The sequence below is a fragment of the Oncorhynchus nerka genome, linkage group LG3 (genome assembly GCF_034236695.1).
Source record: "Oncorhynchus nerka isolate Pitt River linkage group LG3, Oner_Uvic_2.0, whole genome shotgun sequence".
Taxonomy (NCBI): Eukaryota; Metazoa; Chordata; class Actinopteri; order Salmoniformes; family Salmonidae; genus Oncorhynchus; species Oncorhynchus nerka.
Window position 1 is genome coordinate 63,221,065 of NC_088398.1, and position 24,051 is coordinate 63,245,115.

General features: G+C 42.3%; 1 protein-coding gene and 1 pseudogene across 2 annotated transcripts in view; one reads left to right on the forward strand and one right to left on the reverse strand.

Moving 5' to 3' along the window:
• Nucleotides 1-8,540: 8,540 nt before the first annotated feature.
• On the reverse strand, nt 8,541-16,046 carry LOC115116548 (WD repeat-containing protein 3-like; annotated as a pseudogene).
• The window catches only part of LOC115112277 (ganglioside-induced differentiation-associated protein 2), a 35,037-nt gene continuing 27,029 nt past the window's right edge, over nt 16,044-24,051 (forward strand). For both annotated transcript variants that reach the window (XM_029639229.1, XM_029639236.1), the window contains exons 1-4: nt 16,044-16,276; nt 19,335-19,553; nt 21,133-21,272; nt 21,625-21,778. In XM_029639229.1, the coding sequence (XP_029495089.1) occupies nt 19,372-19,553; nt 21,133-21,272; nt 21,625-21,778 (476 nt within the window). In that variant the 5' untranslated portion in view covers nt 16,044-16,276; nt 19,335-19,371. The remainder of the gene's footprint in view (nt 16,277-19,334; nt 19,554-21,132; nt 21,273-21,624; nt 21,779-24,051) is intronic.

Consider the following 24,051-nt stretch of genomic DNA (forward strand, 5'->3'; position numbering starts at 1 on the left):
TGTGTTTGTTTGGATCAGCGATCGTAGTGAGCGGGCAATAATCCAACAGGCTGGCAGCCAGTCTAACTGTACAGGGGGATAAATATTAGCTACTCAGCTCTGAAATATGGCAAGAGTGAATATACTAGCTTTATTGTTCCCTCTATGTGCAATCTGCCTACATTAACCATTGCTGACAGTAGAGCTACTAGAGCAGGGCTCTCCAGCCCTATACCTGGAGATCTAGCCTCCTGTAGGTTTTCACTCCAACCCCTGTTGTAACTAACCTGATTCATCTTATCAACCAGCTAATTATTAGAATAAGGTGCGCTAGATTAGGGTTGGAGCGAAAACCTACAGGACGGTAGCTCTCCAACAACAGGGTTGGAGAGAGAGTGTGAATCTATAACATAAGACAGATGAAGAACAACTATGGCCGGGTTTCTCGATTTGATCGGTCTTATGGATGCATTGTTACTAGAGTGCTTTAATTCAAAGTGGCTCATGTGAGTCTCACTAGCTCATGAAAATATCTGTTAACTTTACCTCATATTAAACTAAGACATTGATATTCACAGATAATTACTATATTGTATTTATCAGTGTCGAGATGGTAATAAAAGAATATAGAGCGTGTTAATTCATGGTTGATTGACAGTTTGACCCTCTTTCTGGGTGGTCTGGGGGATTCTTTGACAGGCGGTCCTGACCCTTCTTTCAGACAAATAAAACATCTTTAAAGGGAATAGCCGTGCCCACATCAAGCTTAAATTTCTTATCTCCAAATTCTGTCCTGTCATGTTAGACACAGATTCCACGTTCCCCTTTAAAAGAGACACTCTTCCCCTTTAAAGATTCAACCTTTTCTCCCTCTTGGGGTATTTTGACACATTTTGATATGGTTCATGCTGCACTCATTACAGACCCAGGGACTGACTTGGGGTTCTGGATGTTGTTGTTTTTTCCACCCACAAGACTTAACAGGCATTTTTGGAATAGCTTCTGATTCTGCCTGATTATTCAATGTTTCCTAGACTTTGGAGCTAGTTTTGATACCTTGAGTCAATGGTAGGTCAAACAGAGACATGCCCACTGCAAAAGAGCATCCATGTGGTCTCACTCTTCCCTACAGGATGTTTGGGATGGACTTCCTCTTTGTGTGTTAATTGACTGTGTGGCTAGGGGTAGACTCAGATAAGTGGCTGTGTGCTGGTTTTAATTGGCTGGTCTACTGTGTCGACTCAGAGTAGACCAACTGAAATGGCTTTGGATCCTTGGACATATCAAAGACTGGAACACCAATTATCTCTCCAGTCCTCCTATGCTGCTAAAATAAACTGATATGGGTAGTTATCTTCTCCTTAGTCCATGGTCCACACATCTACAGATAAATAAGATGCCTTATAACTTAAAACATCAATTGTCCAAATGAAGGCAAGGGAAGAACTACGTACATGTACTGTATATAGAAACAATCCACTATTCAGTCTGACTCATTCATGCAGCTCAAAATGAAACTTTAGACCCACCAGGTAAGGTCAGCAAAGTGTACTGTGTTTGTGAGTCTGTACAGTACAATATTTATGTTGTGGGTACAGGTATTTGGGATTCTTTAATGTTTTTTAAAAGTTCATAACCTTTATTTAACTAGGCAAGTCAGTTAAGAACAATTTCTAATTTACAATGACGGCCTACACCGGCCAAACCCAGACAACGCTGGGCCAATTGTGCGCCGCCCTATGGGACTCGCATTCACAGCCGTGATACAGTCTGGATTCAAACCAGGGTGTCTGTAGTGACGTCTGTAGCGCTGATATGCAGTGCCTTAGACCACTACGCTACTCAGGAGCCCACATAAAGTAACTCTACATAAACCTATATGTCATCGATGCTATGGATTTGGGTTATGCTCCTGTATGTATTGGTTTCTGTGTTCCTGGCGTGCAGCGTTTATAGATCTAGTAAGGCTTTTATAAGACATGAAATTGGCTGTCTGTCTGGGGGATTGTGGGCCCACGTCCAGTCTTGTATGTGATCACTCCCATGGAGACTGTAGGTACTTCATCACAATGGCAGACTTTACTCTCCACTCCCCAGCAAAACATCCCCCAAATTTGTTGCAGCGTTTTTAGAGCTTAGATTGGTTATTTGTGTAAAAATTCTGTCATTTCTAGCACAGGAAGTTGTTTCCTTTATTTTCTACATAGTTCTAAGTAGAAAATACATAGTTAGTTGTGACCATTTACTTTTAAATTAGTATAATTTCTGAGAAATATGTGCCCTCCAAATGTTTGCTCTAATGATGTTCTTTGCAATACATGCTCTGTGTATTTAGGCCACTTCATGGTCTGTAGCATAACACGCTCTACTATATACTTGTATCCAGTTGACTAAGATATTGTGCTCAGTAGCTACTTTGTGAAAGTGTTTGTATTAGTTTCCACAGGCTGTCGTCATTGCTTGTGTGTAATCCAGATTTATGTCACAGTATATTTAGATAATAACATAGATTAAACCTTCGACAACAAATCTCCCTCCATGTCATTTCGTCCGTCAGTCCTGCTGCTTTCAAACATACTCCATAAATCCTCAGGCAGAGTGCCGTTGTTCAAGTGTTTTTGGAACAAATCTGACCAGAGCGAGTCTAATAGATTTGTATTTATTTTCAGTGTTTAATTGGACAAGTGAACAGCATTCGAGCAGGGACCAATAGTGTCATTATTGTTCTAGAGAATAAACACTGAGAGGTCCTGCATGGACTATAAACCCTTAGGATAAACATGGCTCTCAAAGGAAAGTATTGAATGTCTGTTTATGGGTAGTAATATGAAGTGCAGGGCTCAAAAATGACTAATTACATCAGCTGCGTGGATTTCTGGGGAAAGCTCTTAAAAGAGGAAAGTAAGCAGTTTGTGTGTTGGTGTGTGTTTGTCTGTGTTGCTTCATAAGGGCCCAGGAAGGGTTGACCCCACTGTGGGGTAGGGGGGAGAAATGGTTTCCTCTCTCCTGATCTCTCCAAACTCGCGTTATTAAAACATGTTCCTCTCTTCCGCCCAGATGAGTGGAGGCGTGCTGCTGACCCACTCAACATGTGTGACTGACTGAGGGAGCACCTCCACTTTCAGCTCCTGGGGCTGCAATACAACAGCCACCATGACTCTTGATGGAACACACTGCTGGAATGGATAACGAGGAAATTAGAATGTTTTTATAAAGTGTTTCTATCTACTTTTTCTAATGTTGAAAGTTGAGATGAGAATGGAGGGAAAGCCTATAAATAATGACATGAAAATAAAAATCATGGTTTATCCTCACGACTGCTGTAGCTTTATGAATGTGGTGGGAGGTATAGCAGAAATATGCAGGGAATACTAACCATATTCACATAAATAATGCCACAGTGAATTTAAAATTCAAATATGAAGAAAATAAAAACGCAAGAAGGAAAGAAAAGAAGAAGAAGGTTAGACAGACAGAGTTGAAAGGCAGATGCAGATAAAGGGAGTGTTCACATGGTAACTACTCCAGAGAGAGATGGTCAGCACTGGGAATGACTGAGTCTTCTGTCACCTCATCACTCAGACCATCACTGGAAGACCACCAATCTCTAGCCGTCTCTTGCCCCATTCTCATAGCAGCCAGGTTACGACTCAGGGTCTTCTCAGACCGATCCGCCATATCTTACTCAGGTAGTTACAGGCTTATTTACTCCGAGTGGTGCAGTGGTCTAAGACACTGCATCTCAGTGCAAGAGGCGTCATTGCAGTACCTGGTTTGAATCCAGGCTGCATCCCATCTGGCTGTGATTGGGAGTCCCATAGGAAGGTGCATAATTGGCCCAGCGTTGTCTAGGTTTGGCCGGGGTAGGCCATCATTGTAAATAAGAATTTGTTCTTAACTGATTTGCCTAGTCAAATAAAGGTTACATTTAAACGTTTAAAAAAAATAGAGTGCTGAAAGGCAGATTTAACCTAACACATGGCCCACTGAAAGAATGACTGGTGGACTGACTCACTGACTAATTGTTAACTTCCTGTTTATTTGTTCACGTTCTCAAGTTTAAATCCGTTCGGAAAGTTGAACATAATTTGTTTGGAAAGTCCTCTAGTTCAGCAAGGATGACTTGTGGACCGGTTCACTCACTGACTAACTAACTGACTCACTGACTAATTGTTAATTTACTGTTTACTGTCTACTTTTAGCAGGTGTTGCTCATCCCTCATCTGAACAACTTCTCAGACTTCTTTGCAATTGTTTGTGGTTACTAGGCAAAAGCCTCCCAAAAGAGCCAAAGAAATACCACAATGACACTGTAATACAAGAAGTAATATTAATATATGTGAAAGATATAGGTCATGAACTGTTTGAACTTGGAAATGATAGACAATGGATTATTTGCAGTGTCACCTCCATGCTGTGGTATGCCACTAATGTGATGGCGATTCTGTATTGATGGGCAGTTGGGATCAGTGGTCTGTCAGTGTCAGACGGTTTCCATTTGCTTCCACAGCCACAAAGTCAGATTCCACAGCCACAAAGTCAAAAATGGCACAAAAAAAATCCCTTTTTCGTCTTAATTTAATGTTAGGGTTAGGCATAAGGATAGCAGTGTGGTTAAGGTTAGGGTTAAAAAAGAATGTAAGAAGATAAATTGTAGAAATGGTTGGGTTTATGACTTTGAGGGTATGGAAGCTAGTGACAACCATGTTGGACCCAGTCCTAACCTTAACCATTATGAGCTAAACAACAGAACAGGTGCTAGGGCTGTAATCTACTGACACAGGCTTGGATAGGGGGCTTTGGATTCACATGGACTCCGCAGGTGGCTACTGCCAAGAGTTTTGGGAAAGGTAAGACTGCAACCCAGTGGCCATGTTCAGTAGTGTACTGTCTAAGCCCCTTCTTTTTCTCTCTCTCTCTTCAATCCTTCAGTGGGTCACAGCTGACTGTTTTGGAAAAGACTCATATTCTCTATACAGATTCTTAAGACTTGTGTAGATATAGGAGAGGTCCTCTGCATGAATGCAACAAATACAATGGATACATATCTGCTTTCTACCTGACCTGTGTGGTTGACCTACTTATTGATAGTCATTCCATACTCTCGTGCTGCTGATTCAGTTTCTGCTGTTCTGCCTGTGCCTACGGAACCCTGACCTTTTCACCAGACATGTACTTCCTTGTCGTGGTTCTGCTCCAGTTTCAACTGTTCTGCCTGCGGCTATGGAACCCTGACCTGTTCACCGAACGTGCTACCTTGTCCCAGACCTGCCGTTTTCAACGCTCTCTCTCCCTCTCCACCACACCTGCTGTCTTGACCTCTGAATGCTCGGCTTTGAAAAGCCAACTGACATTTACTCCTGAGGTGCTGACAAGTTGCACCCTCTACAACCACTGTGATTATTATTTGACCCTGCTGGTCATCTATGAACATTTGAACATCTTGAAGAACAATCTGGCCTTAATGGTCATGTACTCTTATAATCTCCACCCGGCCACCCCTCAGAGCCTGGTTCCTTTCTAGGTTTCTTCCTAGGTTTCTGCCTTTTCTAGAGAGTTTTTCCTAGCCACCATGCTTCTGCATCTGCATTGCTTGCTGTTTGGGGTTTTAGTCTGGGTTTCTGTATAAGCACTTTGTGACATCTGCTAATGTAAAAATGGATTTATAAATACATTTGATTGATTTGATTATAACACTGTCTGTATAGTCTTGAAACAGGGCACATGAGATTCATGTCAATCCATTGAAAACTATGCAGTTACACCCACATATAACTGCTACGGATAAGCGCTTATTCTACAGTTCTTTCGTTTATTCATCTGAAGAGCCAAGAGTCAGTATGAGAAAGTAGTGGGTAATTTTTCTGGATCAGTCACAGCTATGGAACCAACCATTGAGCCCCATTTTTCCTCCCAGGTACACTGGCCTGTTGTATGTGAAAAGCCATAAAGCTGAAATTAATAATAAACTTGGGGTCCTTGTGTAGCTGTAGCCACAATACATATGAGTGAGATGGAGGGAGGAAACCTCAAACATTTTACTCACACTCTGTGTGCCATGGCTGTTATGAGTGTTCTGTAACAGTGCAGAATATAACAGGTTGACAAAAACATCAGGAAAAAAATCTCTCACTTTTAGATATTGCTTGAGGCAGAGAACGAGATTACACATGTAAAACTGGAAAAGTGTGCTATATTGAATAAGACAAGGTTAAAGGGCAACCGCACTTCCTGATTTGGACTTGTTTTAGATTTGGTTCTTTAAGAAATGCTAGCGGCCATGGCTGAATTCAAACGCAAGTTGATTTCAGTGCTATGGTTTGATGTGGGTGTCTTGTGTTCGCAGGTGGGAAGAGTTAGCCAAATTGTTTCACCAATTAGCTTCACTGGCTGGTCTGCAAATGTGGCAAAATGTATTTAACTTTGGATAGCCTAGCTCAGGGGCTAGTTAGGGGCCGTCAATAAATTACACCTTTTAAATGAGATAATATTTACATATGGCACACCTTTTAAATTTCTCATTAAATTCCCCAAAATTTATTTCTACAATTTATAGTTGGCTTGCCATTTTTAAGTCATTGAAATTTTGAGTTATAGGAATTTGAACATATTGTCCCATTTACATTGTGTAATTTACCAATGGTCCCTAACTAACCCCATAGGGATAACCAAAGTTAACAAAAATGTACCACAGGCATTACGATTGGGTCCCATGAAGTTGTGTTCCAAACTGATGATTACTTGTGTGTTGCCAGCTGTGGGCAGGATTGAAACAAACTCAACATTCATTTATGTTGTGATACAGTCACGAACCCAAGCCTCACAAAACGATGCCACGTAAACAGTTTTCTAAATGAGAAGTTCGTTTTTAGGGGCAGCTGCTTTTTAAATTGAGTTCATAGTTTTACTGAAAGGTAACTTAAATGTTGGGGGTAATATTCAGGTCAAACTTTGTTTGCTACATAGGCTATCTGAAAATGTTTCATACTGTTTTGAAAATAAATTATGCATTCTAATACCATTTTGAGTTGAGATTAGTCTGTAATCCATTGCTGGTGTGTTGTAACATTGTGTGTGTGTTTCAGTTTTTTTCTGAAGAATTTTTAATTTAGGTAGATGTGACATTTATAGCTTAAAGAGCCAAATTCAGCCTCATAAAGAGTTTCTGGCCCTTTTCACAGCCTTATAAATACAGAGTTAATTAGATTTTTGTCTGCTACAAAATTAAAAAGCGAACAGGGGGAAAAGGTGTTTTAAGGTGTCCGTTTCATTAATTCACAGCGCCCTGCGGTCAGGATATAAACTTGTGGAACATTACGTGTTTGATGTGGGTGAAACATTGCCAATGTTAAGTGATTAAAGTTCAGGGTTGTGGAAAAAATGAAAGCAGCCCATATTCAGCAAAATATGGTACTGAAAACTGCGATGGGAGAGATGTGGGTCCTATACTCTACTCTTGGGTGAATTATGTTGTCAACATACACAAGGTATAGTCACCATAAATTCAGCCTGGGTTACAAGAGCAGTAAAGTCAAGCTGAATCTGCCTCCCACTGATGGCAGTATGGAATAACTGTGGTGAGAGGAGAGGGCAACCTGGTCTCAGAGCATTTCATATTATTCTGTACGTAAATCTGAGTCGCTCCATTTAGTATATGTTATGTTTCGTATGGTATGTATTCATTTGTGAATGTCCATCACCCATTCATATGACATGTTACGAATTTGCAAAACATAAGATATGTTACGAATTCTAGCTTGGTGTCTAACGTTAGATAGCTAGTTGAAGGGTTAGCTAAAAGGGTTAAGGTTTGGGGAAGGCTTATAGCTAACATGCTAAGTAGTTTCATAGTAGCTAAAAAGTAGTAAGTAGTTGAAAAGCTGGTAATTAGCAAAAATTCTGAAGTTGTCTGTGATGAGATTCAAACTCACAACCTTTGGGTTACAAGATGTTTGCATTAGACGCCCACCCATCCACTCCAACCAACTACTCTACTTTTGTTTTTGCATTAAGTAATCATCGGTCTTATCTAACTGTACCAAACGTATCATTGTAATTTGAGTGTGCTGGATTTATACTATGTTACATCTAGTCTATGAGACCAGGCTGGAGAGGTAGGAGGAGCTCCCCTGTAGCTGACTGAATCTGGTTCTGTATTGTGAGCTCTTTGGGAGTGGCAGTCTTGGTGGTCTGAGAGACTGGTGGTCTGTGACAAATCGGACACCGCTCTTTATCCCCCCGAAGCCCACTTCGGTTTGGCCCTGATCCAGCCCTGAATCACTCCCCTAAGCTGTGATACAGGAAAACCCAGAGAAACAGGCCTAAATCATACCTGTCAAACCCCCATGTGACGGGAAACTAAGACCGGCCAGGGAGGGAAAAGTCCAACATGAATTGTATCTATTTAAGATGGAGTTTTATGTGTTTTATACGGGACTGTGGTTGCATAGGGATCTGCTGTGTATACATACACTACTTCCTTTTGACTTGAGTTAGGGCACAGTGGATTTATTAATTCACAGGCGTTCTGTAAAACCTGAGGAAGCGAGGCTTGACATGAGTGACTCAGACACAGTTTATTTAGGAAATGAAGCATGTCATTGAACAACAGTGTTGTGTCCTATCAGGATCCTATAACAGTTGAAATATAAAACTAACAGTGTAAATCTCTGCTAAAGGCCTTGCCTGCAGTAGCCTACTAGTCATGATGTGGGGTAGATATCAGAAGAAGCTGGTGTGAGGAGCTATAGAAGGACGGGCTCATTGTCATGGCTGGAATGGAATAAACGGAACAGTATCAACCAAACATATGGAAATGACATGTTTGACTCCGTTCCATTAATTCCATTCCAGCAGTTACAATGAACCCGTCCTGCTATAGGTCATCCTACCAGCCTCTAGAGAGAGAGTGATTCAGGCAATGGTGAGTAGAGCTCTCTTCTCTCTCTCGCTTCTCATTAAGGCGGCGTCGGCAAAGAACATGATGTCCTCTTTGCTCTCGACCGCCACCTGGAGAAACTGGAGACCAGCACTGTTGAACCCCAGAACATCCAGGAGCAGAAGGCGAGAAACAGTTTGAAAAGACTTGTGGATCATCGGCCTTTAGAGTAAATGTTTCTATATTCTTTGATTGGACTTACCCTGAACTCTCAGACTTTAAAGAGGGTGTTGCTTCTTAGCTCATCTATTTCAGTTGGCAGCATCTGGTTACTGGAGATTTGGCCAAAGTGGACCCTGGAGAGGTAAGGACCAACCAGTACAGTGAGGACAGACACAGACAGACATGAGGCTCATCTACTCGCAAGTACCACAGAGACACCAGACACACACACCTGTGTGAGGTTATTTGCATATTGTTGTGTCTGATGTAAACCTCTTATCTCCACAACAAAAACTTTTCAGGAAATTGAACAAATTACCATATTCTCCCCATTAACAAACATACAATTATGAAACTTCAGAAGCTATTGTGAATACATTTTCTTGGTCTTAGTCATGAAATGTTCAGAGTACATAGCTTTATATGTATATATGTATAAATATAAAAGAAAAATAGGAAAATTAGCAAAAATCGAGTTACAAGATTTTCATCAGAAATGATGTGAGAGAAATGCACAAACAACTGACTGACAAACACTTATGATTAGTGTAATGTTGTTTGTTAGCATGTCCATCGTCTCGAGACGCCATCCTTTCAAATATAGTGTCGTTGACTCGACTAGTGGAAGTCTGGAAAACTATAGTATTGGATTGTGCATTTCAATGGAAGCGCCGGCTGTTAACGTTCGCATTTTATTGGCCGTAAGTAGAAATGTAATTTTCCTTCAGGAGAAGCATTTCCTTGTTTTTCTCATTTTGTTTTTCCTTGTTTTGTCCATGCCTCTTTTCCTACTGTGTGTCGGACAATGTTTTAGTAGCTTATGCAGCATTATCTTATGATACCTAACTTGTTTGAAGTCAGAATTCTTTTTCGGAAACACCACCTCTGTTTGGAGCTCCACCCATGCAAATTAGCAACACATAACTAGTTTGAATCTAGACTATATAATTATATAATCATCCTAAAGAGAAAACTTCCCCAGGTTATCACACTACTTGAGAAGCCTGTGTTGGAGGCTAGCATACCTGAGCAGAAAGAAGCGGCACACTAGCTCGACCTCCAGGCCATCCTGGACATAGCTGTTGAAGAGAGACAGCAGGTCTGGGACGTAGGGGAACGGCAGGACCAGCAGAGACACCTCCGGCTCACTGGAATGGGCCTTCTTCATCACGTGCCATGACATAGTGAGACGGCTGCAAGGGAGGCAGAAGAGGATGTAGTTACAATGGTTACATGATCGATTAGTGAGGAACGGAGCTAGTACCCTGGGCTATGCACGTATCATAATTTCAGGTGGGATTAAAAACTTACAGAAACGTTTCCAAAGGCCACAAGGATAAGATTGACTTTAGTTGGAGGCAACTGTTTGCCGGCTGACTGGCAGGCTGATGCTCCTACATTTTGTGGCGTGGGGAGTGGTCAGTGGGGAGCTATGGAAAACTAATGTGATATTGCTTTTCGTTTTGTGATGTCATTAAAAGCTGTATGGACAAAATACTGTAACTTGGAAAGTATATCCCCTTTATATGTCAAGTTTCCATCCAATATGTTGTGCATGTAGTATGAAAAATGTTTAAAGTATTGTTGTTAAGATAGGAATGTGATTTTAGGAGGTATAAGAGAATCTATCTCCTATCAACTGTGCATACGTAGGTAGCCATGCCCCGAGTGAGGTCGGAGAGCGTGTCAGACAGACGGAGCTGTCCCCTTCAAGCCTTGGTAACGAAATTAACATTAGACCAGGGAACGTGAGGCGGGTAGCTACACGTTTGAAATGGTTGGTACTTTGAACCTCAACACGAGGTGAAGAAAAAAACTCACCTTCCTTTAGACCAGAGAAACAGCAAGCTGCAGCTCATGTTCATCGTGGCTCAAATCTTGACTATCAACACGAGGAGGAAGAGGAAAACAAACCCTCTCAGACAATCACTGGTACAGCTGATTAGCTGTCCTGAGTAAAATATCTTGAACTCTTCAAACCATCCTACTACCCTTGACAAAACATTGTAGTACGCTACTCTCATCACCTGACTGGAACCATCGGCACAGCTGGCTTATCTTCAAATAAGCAGCTTCAGGATCGAATGGAACAGAGTGAACCATGTAGTTCTGTTCAGGACTACAAGCCGGACAAAGACATCCACACGTAAATACATTCATGATTTCTTATTCCAAACGGTGGCGGTTCGTGTGCAAACTATATGATTCATGTGAGAAAAGTCCTGAAATGTATCGACGATAAATGTCTTTTTCTCTCTTTCTCCATGGTGTTGGATAAAAAGCCATATTGTTAAAGTCTGCTAGGGACCTTTGTCTCATGTAGTAAGTGTGTATGTGTCTTCTGTGTTATTTTTTAGTTAGCTAGTAAATAAATAATTAAACCAATTTGTGTAGCACTGAATCATTAGCAAGGCTGGGTTTTTTGCAGATGCTTGAGTTTACGACTGTTCAGAATGATGATATGAGGTAATGATTAATAAGAGCTCCAGCTCCAGCTGTTTATTGATGTAATAGATATATACCTTATAGAGTTTAATTCCGGAGATGGTAACTCATAAAACAAACTCTTCCGTGGTGCCCCAAATCCTAATTAGTTCATTGTTACATGATTAATTTAAATTGGGTAACAATTAAACATAGTTAGATGATTAAATGAATAACAATAATCAGATTAATGAAAGTAAAGTCATGACACAGCTTTGACTGTCTCTATGTTCTTCTTCACCACTTGTGCTGCTTTTGGTCTCTCCAGGAACCTGTGAGACACGCGAGACGTCAGTAAGAGAGAAACGACACAGAGAAAACATACCTTTATACTTCCACTTTTTGAAATAAATAATAATAAATTAAGTCACTCTGATGGGAAAGGGCGCATTTAGGTCACATAATTGCTTGCCAATCATCAATATTCAACACATTTTTAATAATGGAACTCGAGGCCTCATCTCCATATGGGAAATGTAACAGCATGGGAGTGAATGTCACCTCTAGAGTCTGGATGTGCTCAAACTTGACTGCATCCCATTGTTGTATCTTCTTTTCCTTCCCCGCTGTGAAGAACATATGGTTGTACTGGAAATGGGGAGAGTGAAGTCAACGTATATTAAATTATATCATTTGAGACCGTTGGTAAAGCGTCCACATTAAGCCATTTACACTGACCATATGTCTGACGGCTTAGGACGATGTGTTCTGGCAGTATATTATATATTCATATTAACATTAGGTTATACATTTTCTGTACCTGTCATCGTGGGCAAACATAGATCGGTGACAGTCCCCAAAATTAAGACCCCAGATCTTGACGTTTCGGTCTGTAGAACCGGTTGCTATCATGGCACTGTCCTGACAGGCGGAGAAGAAGTAACATTCAGAGTCTAGACAGATTAGACACACATAACACACAGCAACTTTAACCATGCACATTCTATATTCATCTACCGTCACACATTACATTAGTTTTTAGTTTAAATTGGTTTGCCAGATTGAGTACTGGTACTCACATGAGAGATGTCTAGGCAGAACACAGGGAGCTTGTGTCCATACAGAGAGAAGAAGAACTTGAGTGTGTCAGTGTAGAAGACCTTGATGGTACAGTGCAGCAGGGAGCCAGCCAACAATCTCTGGTCAGGAGAATATTTCACACATGCAACACGTCCTCATCCAGCTGCAGTGTACGCATGCGTTTCATCGTCAGCCTCCTGCAACACACACACACAAACTCCAATCAGGGGCTCACTCCATAGAAGCTCACCTGAATAACACCATGCAGCCTGGGATCACTAGTACCTGCCTGGACAACAGAACTTCTTTGCCTCTAGTATAAAACAGCATTATTGTGTTATTGACAGTATGTGAAACAGAAGGAATACATCTTGGCTTACTTCTGTGCAGCCTCTCCATCCTTAATCAGCTGAAACTCTGACGTCACTATCCCCCTCTGAGGAAATAACATAATCACAGTCAAATAAACAGTCAGAGCAAATGGGAATGATTGTATTGTATGGGGGCAATCCCACGATAAAGGAGTGATGCTGAGACTTTAAAATGTATGTCAAACAAAGTGCAGATGCAAAGTTTGGTAATGTCATTTTGTTACCAAACTTTGCATCTGCATACTGTTCTTCAAGTAAATGTGCTTTTGTAAAAAAAAATATGTGGAAATTGTTCAAAGTAATCATTGTGCATAGAGTTGTATGGTTTGTTTAACTTTTAAAACATTGGTTTTTGTTTGACATACTGTAGATTTTAAAGTGAGTCTCAGCATCACTCTGTAAACGTGGACTTGTCCATGGGCTTTTATCTACAGATAAGGGAAACTTTGGAGTTGTAATGTTGATTGGCACTTTAGAAGATAAGATCCATGAACGCTCTACATGTATTGTGGATGATGTTGAACATGGACAGGTAGATCCTGACAGACAGACAGTACCTGATCAGGAGACGGACAGATGGTCCACAGAGCTCCGTTATGGGCATCGACAGTCTCCAGGAGGGTTCCTGATGCCAAGTCAAAGATCTGAATCTTACCACTCTGACAGGAGAGGAGAGAGACAGACTTGGTTAACCCATAGACATTACATACATACATCATTGTATCTGTCCCACTATGGCGTCTGTGAGAGCATGGGCAGCACCAACATGGCAAAAGTCCTCAATGGCACTGCTCATAATAAAACAGGCGCGGGGACTAGAGTCCTCTCTCGGTAAGCCTGAGTTCCACACAATAGTCCACTACTGGATAATACACATCTGCAGAAGTTTGGTGTATGTTAGTGTGTGCATGCATGTGTGTTACCTTGGTTCCTAGGATGATCTGCATTTCTCCAGGGACGAACAGGGAGCAGAGGGCATACTCACACGCCATGGTGCGAATCACCTGCAGGGTAGACCTGTGACAGAGAGGAACTTCCTGTTACGACACCCATTCAGAATGAAGAAAACTTCTTATAATATGTGTCTAGCTGTCATAATATATGTAAACTTTTAAAGATGCTGGAAAGCCTAAAGCTTTAATGAACTAGATTTAACTTATACAGTGAAACCCCATGGTCAGGTCAATCCTAGCGCTGTGTGACCTGATGTTTCCACCTGTTCCAGACTTTGACAGTGTCCCCGGAGAGGCGGAAGGGACAGCAATGTTGTCTGAGCTGAAGGCCAATGTGCGGGCACCCTGGTCCCCCAGGGCGAGCCTGGAGGTCTTAGTGCCCGTGGAGTTCTTATCAGACGTCTTGAGGCTGTAAGTCTCCACTGTGTTGTTCTGGAGCAGCATGGCTACCTTCAACTCCCCACCCGCAAACAGCAGGCAGTCCACCCATCTAGGATATAAAGTGACACAAAATGTTGGTTGGTTGATTGAGTGTGTGTGTGAGAGTATGCATGTGTGCGTGTGTGTGTGTGCGTGTACCTAATCTTGGCAGAGGCCTTGATGTTGGTCAGTCTCACAATCTCATAAACCAGTTTCCTCTCCACCACAGGCTCTGGGGCGTCCTCCTCCTCTGCACCCTGCACATCCCTACACGAGGGGGCAGCAGCACCTCATCTTTATATTTCACAAATGTAATCATCATAACTGTATATATAAACATTTGAAGTATTTAGTTTGATTGGAATTAGATTCCACACATGTTTGACGAATGTCCCAACTTGAACTACATCTGCAGACTGGTTTTTGCCATGGCTGTAGTGACAGCGTGATCTCTACTCTGTCTGCGACTTACCTGGCCTTCTTCTTGGCTCTCTTCAGCTTCTTGGCCATCACCCTCTCCACCTCATCCTGGCAGCACACTGAACACCTCCAGCACCACGTCAGAGCCCTGACGAAAGAGAGGGATGGGGAAAAGTAGGAAAGATCAGAGAAGGGAAAAATAAACCAAACACCGCCTCTATTGGACACTGTACTTACAAAGATTTTGTAAATATCATTTCACCTAATTGGTAGTTTAGCAGGTAGAATAGGGAACAATGAAACATTCAGGGACGTGAGGGTAATGAGGTCGAATACTGTTGAAGGCACTCTATTTAAAATAAATGTATGTGAAACCACACTTTCTGCACTGTTGTTCAAATAAATCGTTTATGTAGTATAATATCGCTTATGTCTTAAGCATCCGAAATAATGCCATAGATTCGGTTTTTAGAAAAATAGTAATCCTGAAAGCAAAACATGGAAGCATTATGTAAACCTGCTGGTGTTCCAACTGGCACTACTTAAGTCAACGATTTACCGCTGAGCCACGGAGTTTTGATGAAAACAGTAAAGAGAAAGCATGTATATTTGATAATCATACGCTGCTGTTTATTGTTGACCAGCATATGTCCCTAATGTGCACTGTGAACCGATAATGAAGCTCCAAGGAATTCACCGTTTTTTAGCAGAATTTTGTGAAAGCTCTGAATCCTTCAGGAAGCTTCACCCTAACCTTAAATTAAGACCAAAAAGCTTATTTTTGTTTCTATTAATTTTTACGATATAACCATATATATTTTTGGGGGGCTATGGTAACTAGTGGAAACCCGTTTTCTGTCTACTGGGCACACGAGGACGACCCTACTAATCAAACACATATGTAGTCGAACACAAACTATAATATATATTTTTTTTATTATACAGAAACACATAAATACAAGAGAGGCAGAAAATACGTATATTTTAAATATGTTGTTATGATTATTGTACTTATAATCTTGTTCAATTGCAATTGAATTATCGATCAGTCACAGTAACTAGTTTTCGTATTTATTACATTAGTCTGTTTTATGGGGTTGCTTCTTGTGTTGTTGTTTATTTTATTACAAAATATCTCTGCTCTATGCCATATATTTGAACGTATATTTAAATGCATACATTTACCTGCAATATAGTAAATGCTCTCGAGGATTTACTTACCGGTAGCTGCAAGGTCCTCTGAATGCTGTACTATGCGTTTTACACAAATGTTGGGATTTATTGTACATCCCTGGGCATTATTCCGGAAGGGATTGTTATGCGTGTTTGGGTTCTTTGTAGTGAATCAGCTGATCAGGTACTCACCTAACTATAGTAAACGTGACTGTGCGATGGGAATTGGCTTGATCAAATCAAGTTTTACCATGTTTGTGATCATAACAAAATCATGAAGACTCCCTGCATTCGATGCTTTTTGTAATTCAGTCCTGCTCGGAGTAGACAACATATTCGTGGACGAAGGAAAACGGGTAGGTGTAAATGTTTCTTCTGGTTACCTAACGTTAGCTAGATAAATACATATTTGATTTCCTTCCCTTTTTCGACATGCTACTATTTGCTGCCGTGCTAGCAGGTTATTTGCGAATCAAAGTAAAACGAAAGCAAACGCTGCACTGGTAATGTATGTGATGGTCAGCTGAGCTCGAACTCCATGGTTGGTGATGACGACACATTGTATGTTCTCATTTGATGTTTTCCCCATAAATAGGGCCTATTTAACCGTTCAAATGGTAATAACATAATATGAGTAATGGCACAAGCTAAAACACTTGGAAATGTTTGACCATGCTTCAGTAAACACAAATGTATACTTTTTTTTTTTCAAGTTATGAAAATTAGCTAGTATATATTTTATCTTCATTCTGCATTTCATCGAGTCCTTATGGTCCATTCAAATTCCCTGTCTGTTTAGGTGCACTAATGTAACAATAATGAGTCGGACCTAGTCAGACCTTGCTTGCCATATTCACCCAATTTGATCTAACTGCCACCTAACCTCCCAAAAATGCAATCAGAATATTCCAAACGTAATAAAATGTCTACTGACAAATTTGGCTTCTGCTATTTAGGTGATAGGCTTTATTTGGCAGGTTGTAGGCTAGAAGTTACAGATGTCCTGAAACCGGTTAATTTATTACTGTCTAGAACTACACTAAACAAAAATGTAAACGCAACACGTAAAGTGTTGGTTCCATGAGCTGAAATAAAAGATCCAGCAACTTAGCACAGCCATTAAAGAGGAGTGGGACAACATTCCACAGGCCACAATCAACAGCCTGATAAAGCACCGCATGAGGCAAATGGTGATCACATCAGGTACTGACTGGTTTTCTGATGCACGCCTAGGGTTGCAAAGGGTCAGAAGCTTTCCAGTAAATTAAGTTATGCCCTGGAATTTGGGGAATTTAGCTTAAATTCATCAAAAAAAAGTTAGCTTATATCAGTTAACCTTTTTTGTGGGATACATGTAAGGCAGTTCTAGGGCTTGTGGCATATTTTGGTTAACTATCCCCAATTCAATAGAATTGCAACCCTCTGCATGCACAGTGCATTCTTCCATCACATGTGCAGTGCACTCTTTCATCACATGTACAGCTGATTCTGAAGATCTTGCACTCTAATGAGATGCTATTGAGCCCACACTACAAGAGCACAGTCACAAGGGACAACAGACACACCGGTCTCTACATTTTCAGAAGAGCTGAAGGCAGTCATCAATGACCTTGGACCACAGAAGGTATTTGCACTGGTGACAGACAATGCTGTGAACGTGAAGTCTGCTTGGTCTAAAGTGGAGGGGTCCTACACTCACATCACACCCATTTGCTGTGCTGCTCATGCATTGAATCTGCTCCTCAAGGCCATCATGGCACTGAACAATTGGTTGGATACACTCTACAAAAGAGCCAAGGAAATTGTTAGGTATGTGAAGGGTCATCAAGTTATAGCAGCAATCTACCTCACCAAGCAAAGTGAGAAGAATAAGAGCACCACATTGAAGCTGCCCAGCAACACCTGTTGGGGTGGTGATGTCATCATGTTAGACAGTCTCCTGGAGGGGAAGGAGTCTCTCCAAAAAATGGCCATATCACAGTCTGTCGATATGGACAGCCCCATCAAGAGGATCTTCCTGGATTATGTATTTTGGGAGAGAGTGGTAAGCAGCCGGAAACCCCTGAAACCTATAGCAGTAGCCATTGCAGGGATTGAGGGAGACAATGCCATCCTGTCTGATGTTCAGACTCTGCTTGCAGATGTAAGAGAAGAAATTCATACTGCCCTGCCCACTTCACTGTTGCTCCAAGCAGTTCTGAAATGCATCAAAAAGCGTGAAGACTTCTGCCTGAAGCCCATACACGCCGCAGCGTACATGTTGGACCCCAAGTATGCTGGCAAGAGCATCCTGTCTGGTGCAGAGATCAACAAGGCCTATGGTGTCATAACTACCGTGTCTCGCCACCTTGGCCTGGATGAGAGCGAGGTTCTTGGCAGTCTGGCGAAGTACACTTCCAAGCAAGGACTTTGGGATGGAGATACAATATGACAGTCATGCCAACATATCTCAACAGCCACCTGGTGGAAGGGACTTTGTGGATCTGAGAATCTTTCCCCTGTTGCCTACATCATCCTCGAAATCCCACCAATATCAGCTGCCTCAGAGCGCAACTGGTCCTTGTTTGGGAACACACACACCAAAGCACACAACAGTCTGACCAATACAAGGGTTGACAACTTGGTGGCCATCCGGGCAAATTTGAGGCTTTTAGAGCCTGACAACAAGCCATCCATAACAAGGTTGGAAAGTGACAGTGAAGATGAGGCCTCAGTCTGATGTTCAAGAGGTGGACATTGAAGAGGTCCAGGGAGAAGACATGGAAGCCTGAGAGGAAGACAACCAATTTCAATTTGAGACTAAATCGGTTTATTTATTTATTTTGGAAGGCTTTAATCATTTGCAATTATGTCTACTTATAAGGTAAACGGTTTATGTTTCTGTCTCCATATGATATGGTAAATATATCCAATGCAAAAAAACATTTACATTTAAATGGTATTAATATTAATTCCGATATATTCCTATGGAACGTTTCCACCTCTGAATGTTCCCCAAAATGTGCAACCCTATCCACTCCCCTACTTCTGTGACCAACAGACGCAGACTGTATTCCAAGTCATGTGAAATCCATAGATTAGAGCCTGATGAATTTATTGAACTGTAACTGTAGCTGTAACTCAGTAAAATCTTTGAAAATGTTGCATTTTATTTTTGTTCAGTGTCATTTTAATCTGTCAGAACAAAGCCTTTCTTTGATTGTGTTACAATGCTTTTGCTCTACAAAATGGGTTGTTATTTCTACTTTTAACCTACTGAATGATGAACACTGAAACCACCAGACCATTTGTAAACACAAATGTATTCACCACTTGTGACTGTCTGCTGGTCCTTGTCATAACTGCTCCTATTTGGCTCCTGGACAGTGGACACTGATATATGCACTTTATGTCTTTCTCTGGCTTTGTTTACAGTGGGGAGCATTGAGGTGTAGGCCAGCGAAGTGCAGGAATGGATCCTCTGGGAGCACGCTCTCAGTTTGTGGAGGTACAGACTCTGTCCACCTGGGAGCGGCAGCCAGACCCTGAGGGAGAAGAGACAGAGAAGGAGTATACCGACAGCCTGGTCAGCCAGGAGGCCTTCCCCTCCCCTTTTCCCTACAGAGAGGACATCAACAGGAAGATAGTGCTCTAGTGAGTATGCACACTGACTGGACCTCTATCTCTAATACCACTTCCCTATCATTTGGTCTCTCTTTTGCTCTCTCGCATTCTCTCTTTTTTCTTTATCTCGGGGGTCACTCATTTTCTCATACGTTCATAATCGTCAAACTCTTATCAAATGCCTTTGTTGACAGCAATAAGGTCTCTCAAGTTGAATCCCTGGCTTCTTGTGCCTTGTGATTCTGTTATTGCTCCATGCACCACTCTCTCTCTCTCTCTCTCTTTCTCTCTCTCTCTCTTCCTCTCTCTTTCTCTTCCTCTTCCCACATGGGCATTCTAGACCCTACCTCATAGATCCTCTTTGTGGAGCGAGGCTGAGCACATGATGTGTCCAGAGGTTCCACTAGTAGGAGTCTCTCAGTAAGACCTTTGTACCCAGGTGGCCTCAAGCCCTCTTCACATTCCTGCTCCTGTTAAAGGAACAGACTGGACTGAACTAAGGCCTTTTTACACAAGTCTTAGGAAAACCACTTTTCTGTTCCTGATTTGTCAGCATTTTCAGGACTTGACACAGTGTCTTGATTGACTTGCACTCCCTTTGCACAAGGATCAACAACGATCACCTCAAGTGCAGGGGTTAAAGTGTTCCGTCACTGCGATGGATTTTCATCATATGGATTTTTTGTGAAGATTTATTTTGTTAGGATCTATGTATTTTTTTAAATTGAAAAGGACTGGGATTGGTCAAACATTTAATACATGTACAAAATGATCCTTTTTCCCTAAAGGTATGATGGTCATTACTTTTTTTTACATGAAAGGGGTGCTTAACTTGGCCCCGCAGACAATCGATCTGAGCTCGACTTAAGTTTCATTCATGGGGTTTATTTTTGCTTTAACCCCTGCAGGTGTGTACAACAAGGCTTGTTCACAGCCAACCGTTTTGAAGTCGTACTGCTGTGATTATGCAGATGTAGTGAGGAATAAATCATTATGACCTGTCCATTGGCTGTTTGCAAGCTCCAGCATTTAAGTGAAGTGAAACATCACTGTAAACCTGATCGTGCGTCTTCTTTTCTTTTTCAGTAGCTCGGCTGTCTACTGATCTGCACTCCAGTGTCAAGGTTGTCATAGGCTTATTTCTCAATGACTGAAGATTAAGGATGTCATGACTCAGTACCAACTTAACTGCTTGAGTAGTTCCCCTTTTAGAGTTTGACAAAGCAGGGCTATTTTACAAGGAGCACGTGTGCGCCGAAGTTGAAAAATGTAAATTCACACAAAGCAATTTAGGAGCAAAGTGACATTTGAGGTGTTATAGCTAGAATCCTTCATTTTTCTAGGCACAATGGTGCTCCTAAATACAAATTCCAGGTCGCACTGTAAAATATTTAGGCGCATAAGTGAGTTCAATGGTCGCACTGTAGAGCCCTGCAAAGCCCTGTGGGCAGGATCTTAACTCAGTAAACACACCTGTAGTCAAACTTAAACTGTTGTGTAAATCATCCATGAATGTCAAAGAGAGATACGCAAGCTCCAACCTCATACTGTACGACCAATACAGAGTTAAAATATCTAACCCTCTTTCTTTCTGCTGTCTCCTCTCAAGTAATGGCGACGTGGCCCTGCTGAACTGCACAGCGATTGTCAACACGAGTAACGAGACTCTGACGGACAAAAACCCCATCTCTGAGAGCATCCTCTTACACGCTGGGCCTGAGCTTCGAGATGAGCTGCTCAAACTGAACGGTAGGGGGCACCACTGAGTTATCAGGTCAAGGACAACATGCACAAAACAAGAGAAAATATTTTGACATGGATTAGGTACTATATCAACTTGATCAATCAGAATGCTTATTTTCGTTGTCCAACTTCTCCTATTGGTTTGTGTCTACTGAAAATGACCTTGTGTTATGCTGTCAAAATTAATGTAATGTGTTAACATCATGTGCGGGGGGTGTTAGATTGGGTCTTGTTGCTGTGTGTGTTGCTATGCAAATCCATTTCAAGGCTGTGTTCATGGTGAAGAATGTTATATTTGTGTGTTCTGTGTGGGATATACTCTTGTATTACCTGTATGTGTGTGTATGTGTTTCCACAGGATGTCGGACAGGCGAGGCGAAAATGACCAAAGGCTTTAACCTGGCGGCACGCTTTATTATCCACACGGTGGGCCCCAAGTACAAAGCCAAGTACAGGACGGCTGCTGAGAGCTCACTGTACAGCTGCTATAGGAATGTAATGCAGCTCGCCAAGTAAGACATTAACTCATCATTAGTCTACATGAAGTTGACTGTATTGCATAAGTACAACACATTGTTCTATGTGTTCCACCTCGTGTTCATTTGGCATTCCGTTAGGTGTGACTGGGACAGCAGGCCTGCTGATTACATCACAGCTTGTTCACACACACACACACACACACACACGTGTTTACTCCCCACATAACACGTCTGTGTGGAGCGCGAGGTGGTGCTCCCTTACTGCCCATTAACCTCATGTTTTTTGTAAAAACAATTTACTGTGTTTGTGGTGTGTACTGTACTGTCAATTGTAAAAACAACGTTGTAACGTTGTTGGAGCGAGCCGGTCGCATCCGCGCTTCGGTCTCCTTCGGTCTGCAGGTTGTATAACTTTTTCATTACATTTCATTACATTTCATTATAGTACAACGGTCTGATTTGTCTAATCTTAGCAATTTCTTCTTAGCTAGCTACATAGCCGTCGTTGTATCAAAGATAATTGCGTAATTATCGTATTTCGTCGTCCTCCTATCTGCCTAGCAGCTAGCCAGCTAGCATATACGTTCACCGGCTACCGTAGCACTGTAGTAACTATCACACTCAACTGAACGACTTGATTAGTGTAGTATTAGCTAGCTACATAGTTGTCTTTGCTGTCTTCGTATCCAAGATAATTGTGTAGTTTAGAGTGTGTAGTCTTAGAGTGATTATCTTAATTTACCGAGGTTAGCTAGCCAGCTATTTTGTCGTCCTTAACGTAGGAGACACTCCTAGCTAGCCAACAGCCAGCCAACGTCTACTGAATAGAACTTTCGCATTCCGGTCGCATTCCGCTTCGCTCCACAGGTAGTATCACATTTTAATTTCATTTCATTACAGTCCCAACGGTGTGATTTGTTTGATCGTAGCTAGCTACATAGCTAGCTACATAGCCGTCTTTGTTTCAAAGATAATTGTGTAGTCTAGAGCGATTTTCTAGGTTAGCTAGCCAGCTATTGTCGTTCTCCTAACGCAACGTAACGTAACCAACACTGCTAGCTAGCCAGCTAGCCCCGAATAGCAGCATTGTAGAAACTTCACACTCAACGGAACGACTTGATTAGGGTAGTGTCAACAACGCAGCTAGCCTACCTCAGCAGTACTGTATCATTTTAATCATTTTAGTCAATTAGATTCTTGCTACGTAAGCTTAACTTTCTGAACATTCGAGACGTGTAGTCCACTTGTCATTCCAATCTCCTCTGCATTAGCGTAGCCTCTTCTCTAGCCTGTCAACTATGTGTCTGTCTATCCCTGTTCTCTCCTCTCTGCACAGACCATACAAATGCTCCACACCGCATGGCCGCGGCCACCCTAATCTGGTGGTCCCAGCGCGCACGACCCACGTGGAGTTCCAGGTCTCCGGTAGCCTCTGGAACTGCCGATCTGCGGCCAACAAGGCAGAGTTCATCTCAGCCTATGCTCCCTCCAGTCCCTCGACTTCTTGGCACTGACGGAAACATGGATCACCACAGACAACACCGCTACTCCTACTGCTCTCTCTTCGTCCGCCCACGTGCTCTCGCACACCCCGAGAGCTTCTGGTCAGCGGGGTGGTGGCACCGGGATCCTCATCTCTCCCAAGTGGTCATTCTCTCTTTCTCCCCTTACCCATCTGTCTATCGCCTCCTTTGAATTCCATGCTGTCACAGTTACCAGCCCTTTCAAGCTTAACATCCTTATCATTTATCGCCCTCCAGGTTCCCTCGGAGAGTTCATCAATGAGCTTGATGCCTTGATAAGCTCCTTTCCTGAGGACGGCTCACCTCTCACAGTTCTGGGCGACTTTAACCTCCCCACGTCTACCTTTGACTCATTCCTCTCTGCCTCCTTCTTTCCACTCCTCTCCTCTTTTGACCTCACCCTCTCACCTTCCCCCTACTCACAAGGCAGGCAATACGCTCGACCTCATCTTTACTAGATGCTGTTCTTCCACTAACCTCATTGCAACTCCCTCCAAGTCTCCGACCACTACCTTGTATCCTTTTCCCTCTCGCTCTCATCCAACACTTCCCACACTGCCCCTACTCGGATGGTATCGCGCCGTCCCAACCTTCGCTCTCTCTCCCCCGCTACTCTCTCCTCTTCCATCCTATCATCTCTTCCCTCTGCTCAAACCTTCTCCAACCTATCTCCTGATTCTGCCTCCTCAACCCTCCTCTCCTCCCTTTCTGCATCCTTTGACTCTCTATGTCCCCTATCCTCCAGGCCGGCTCGGTCCTCCCCTCCCGCTCCGTGGCTCGACG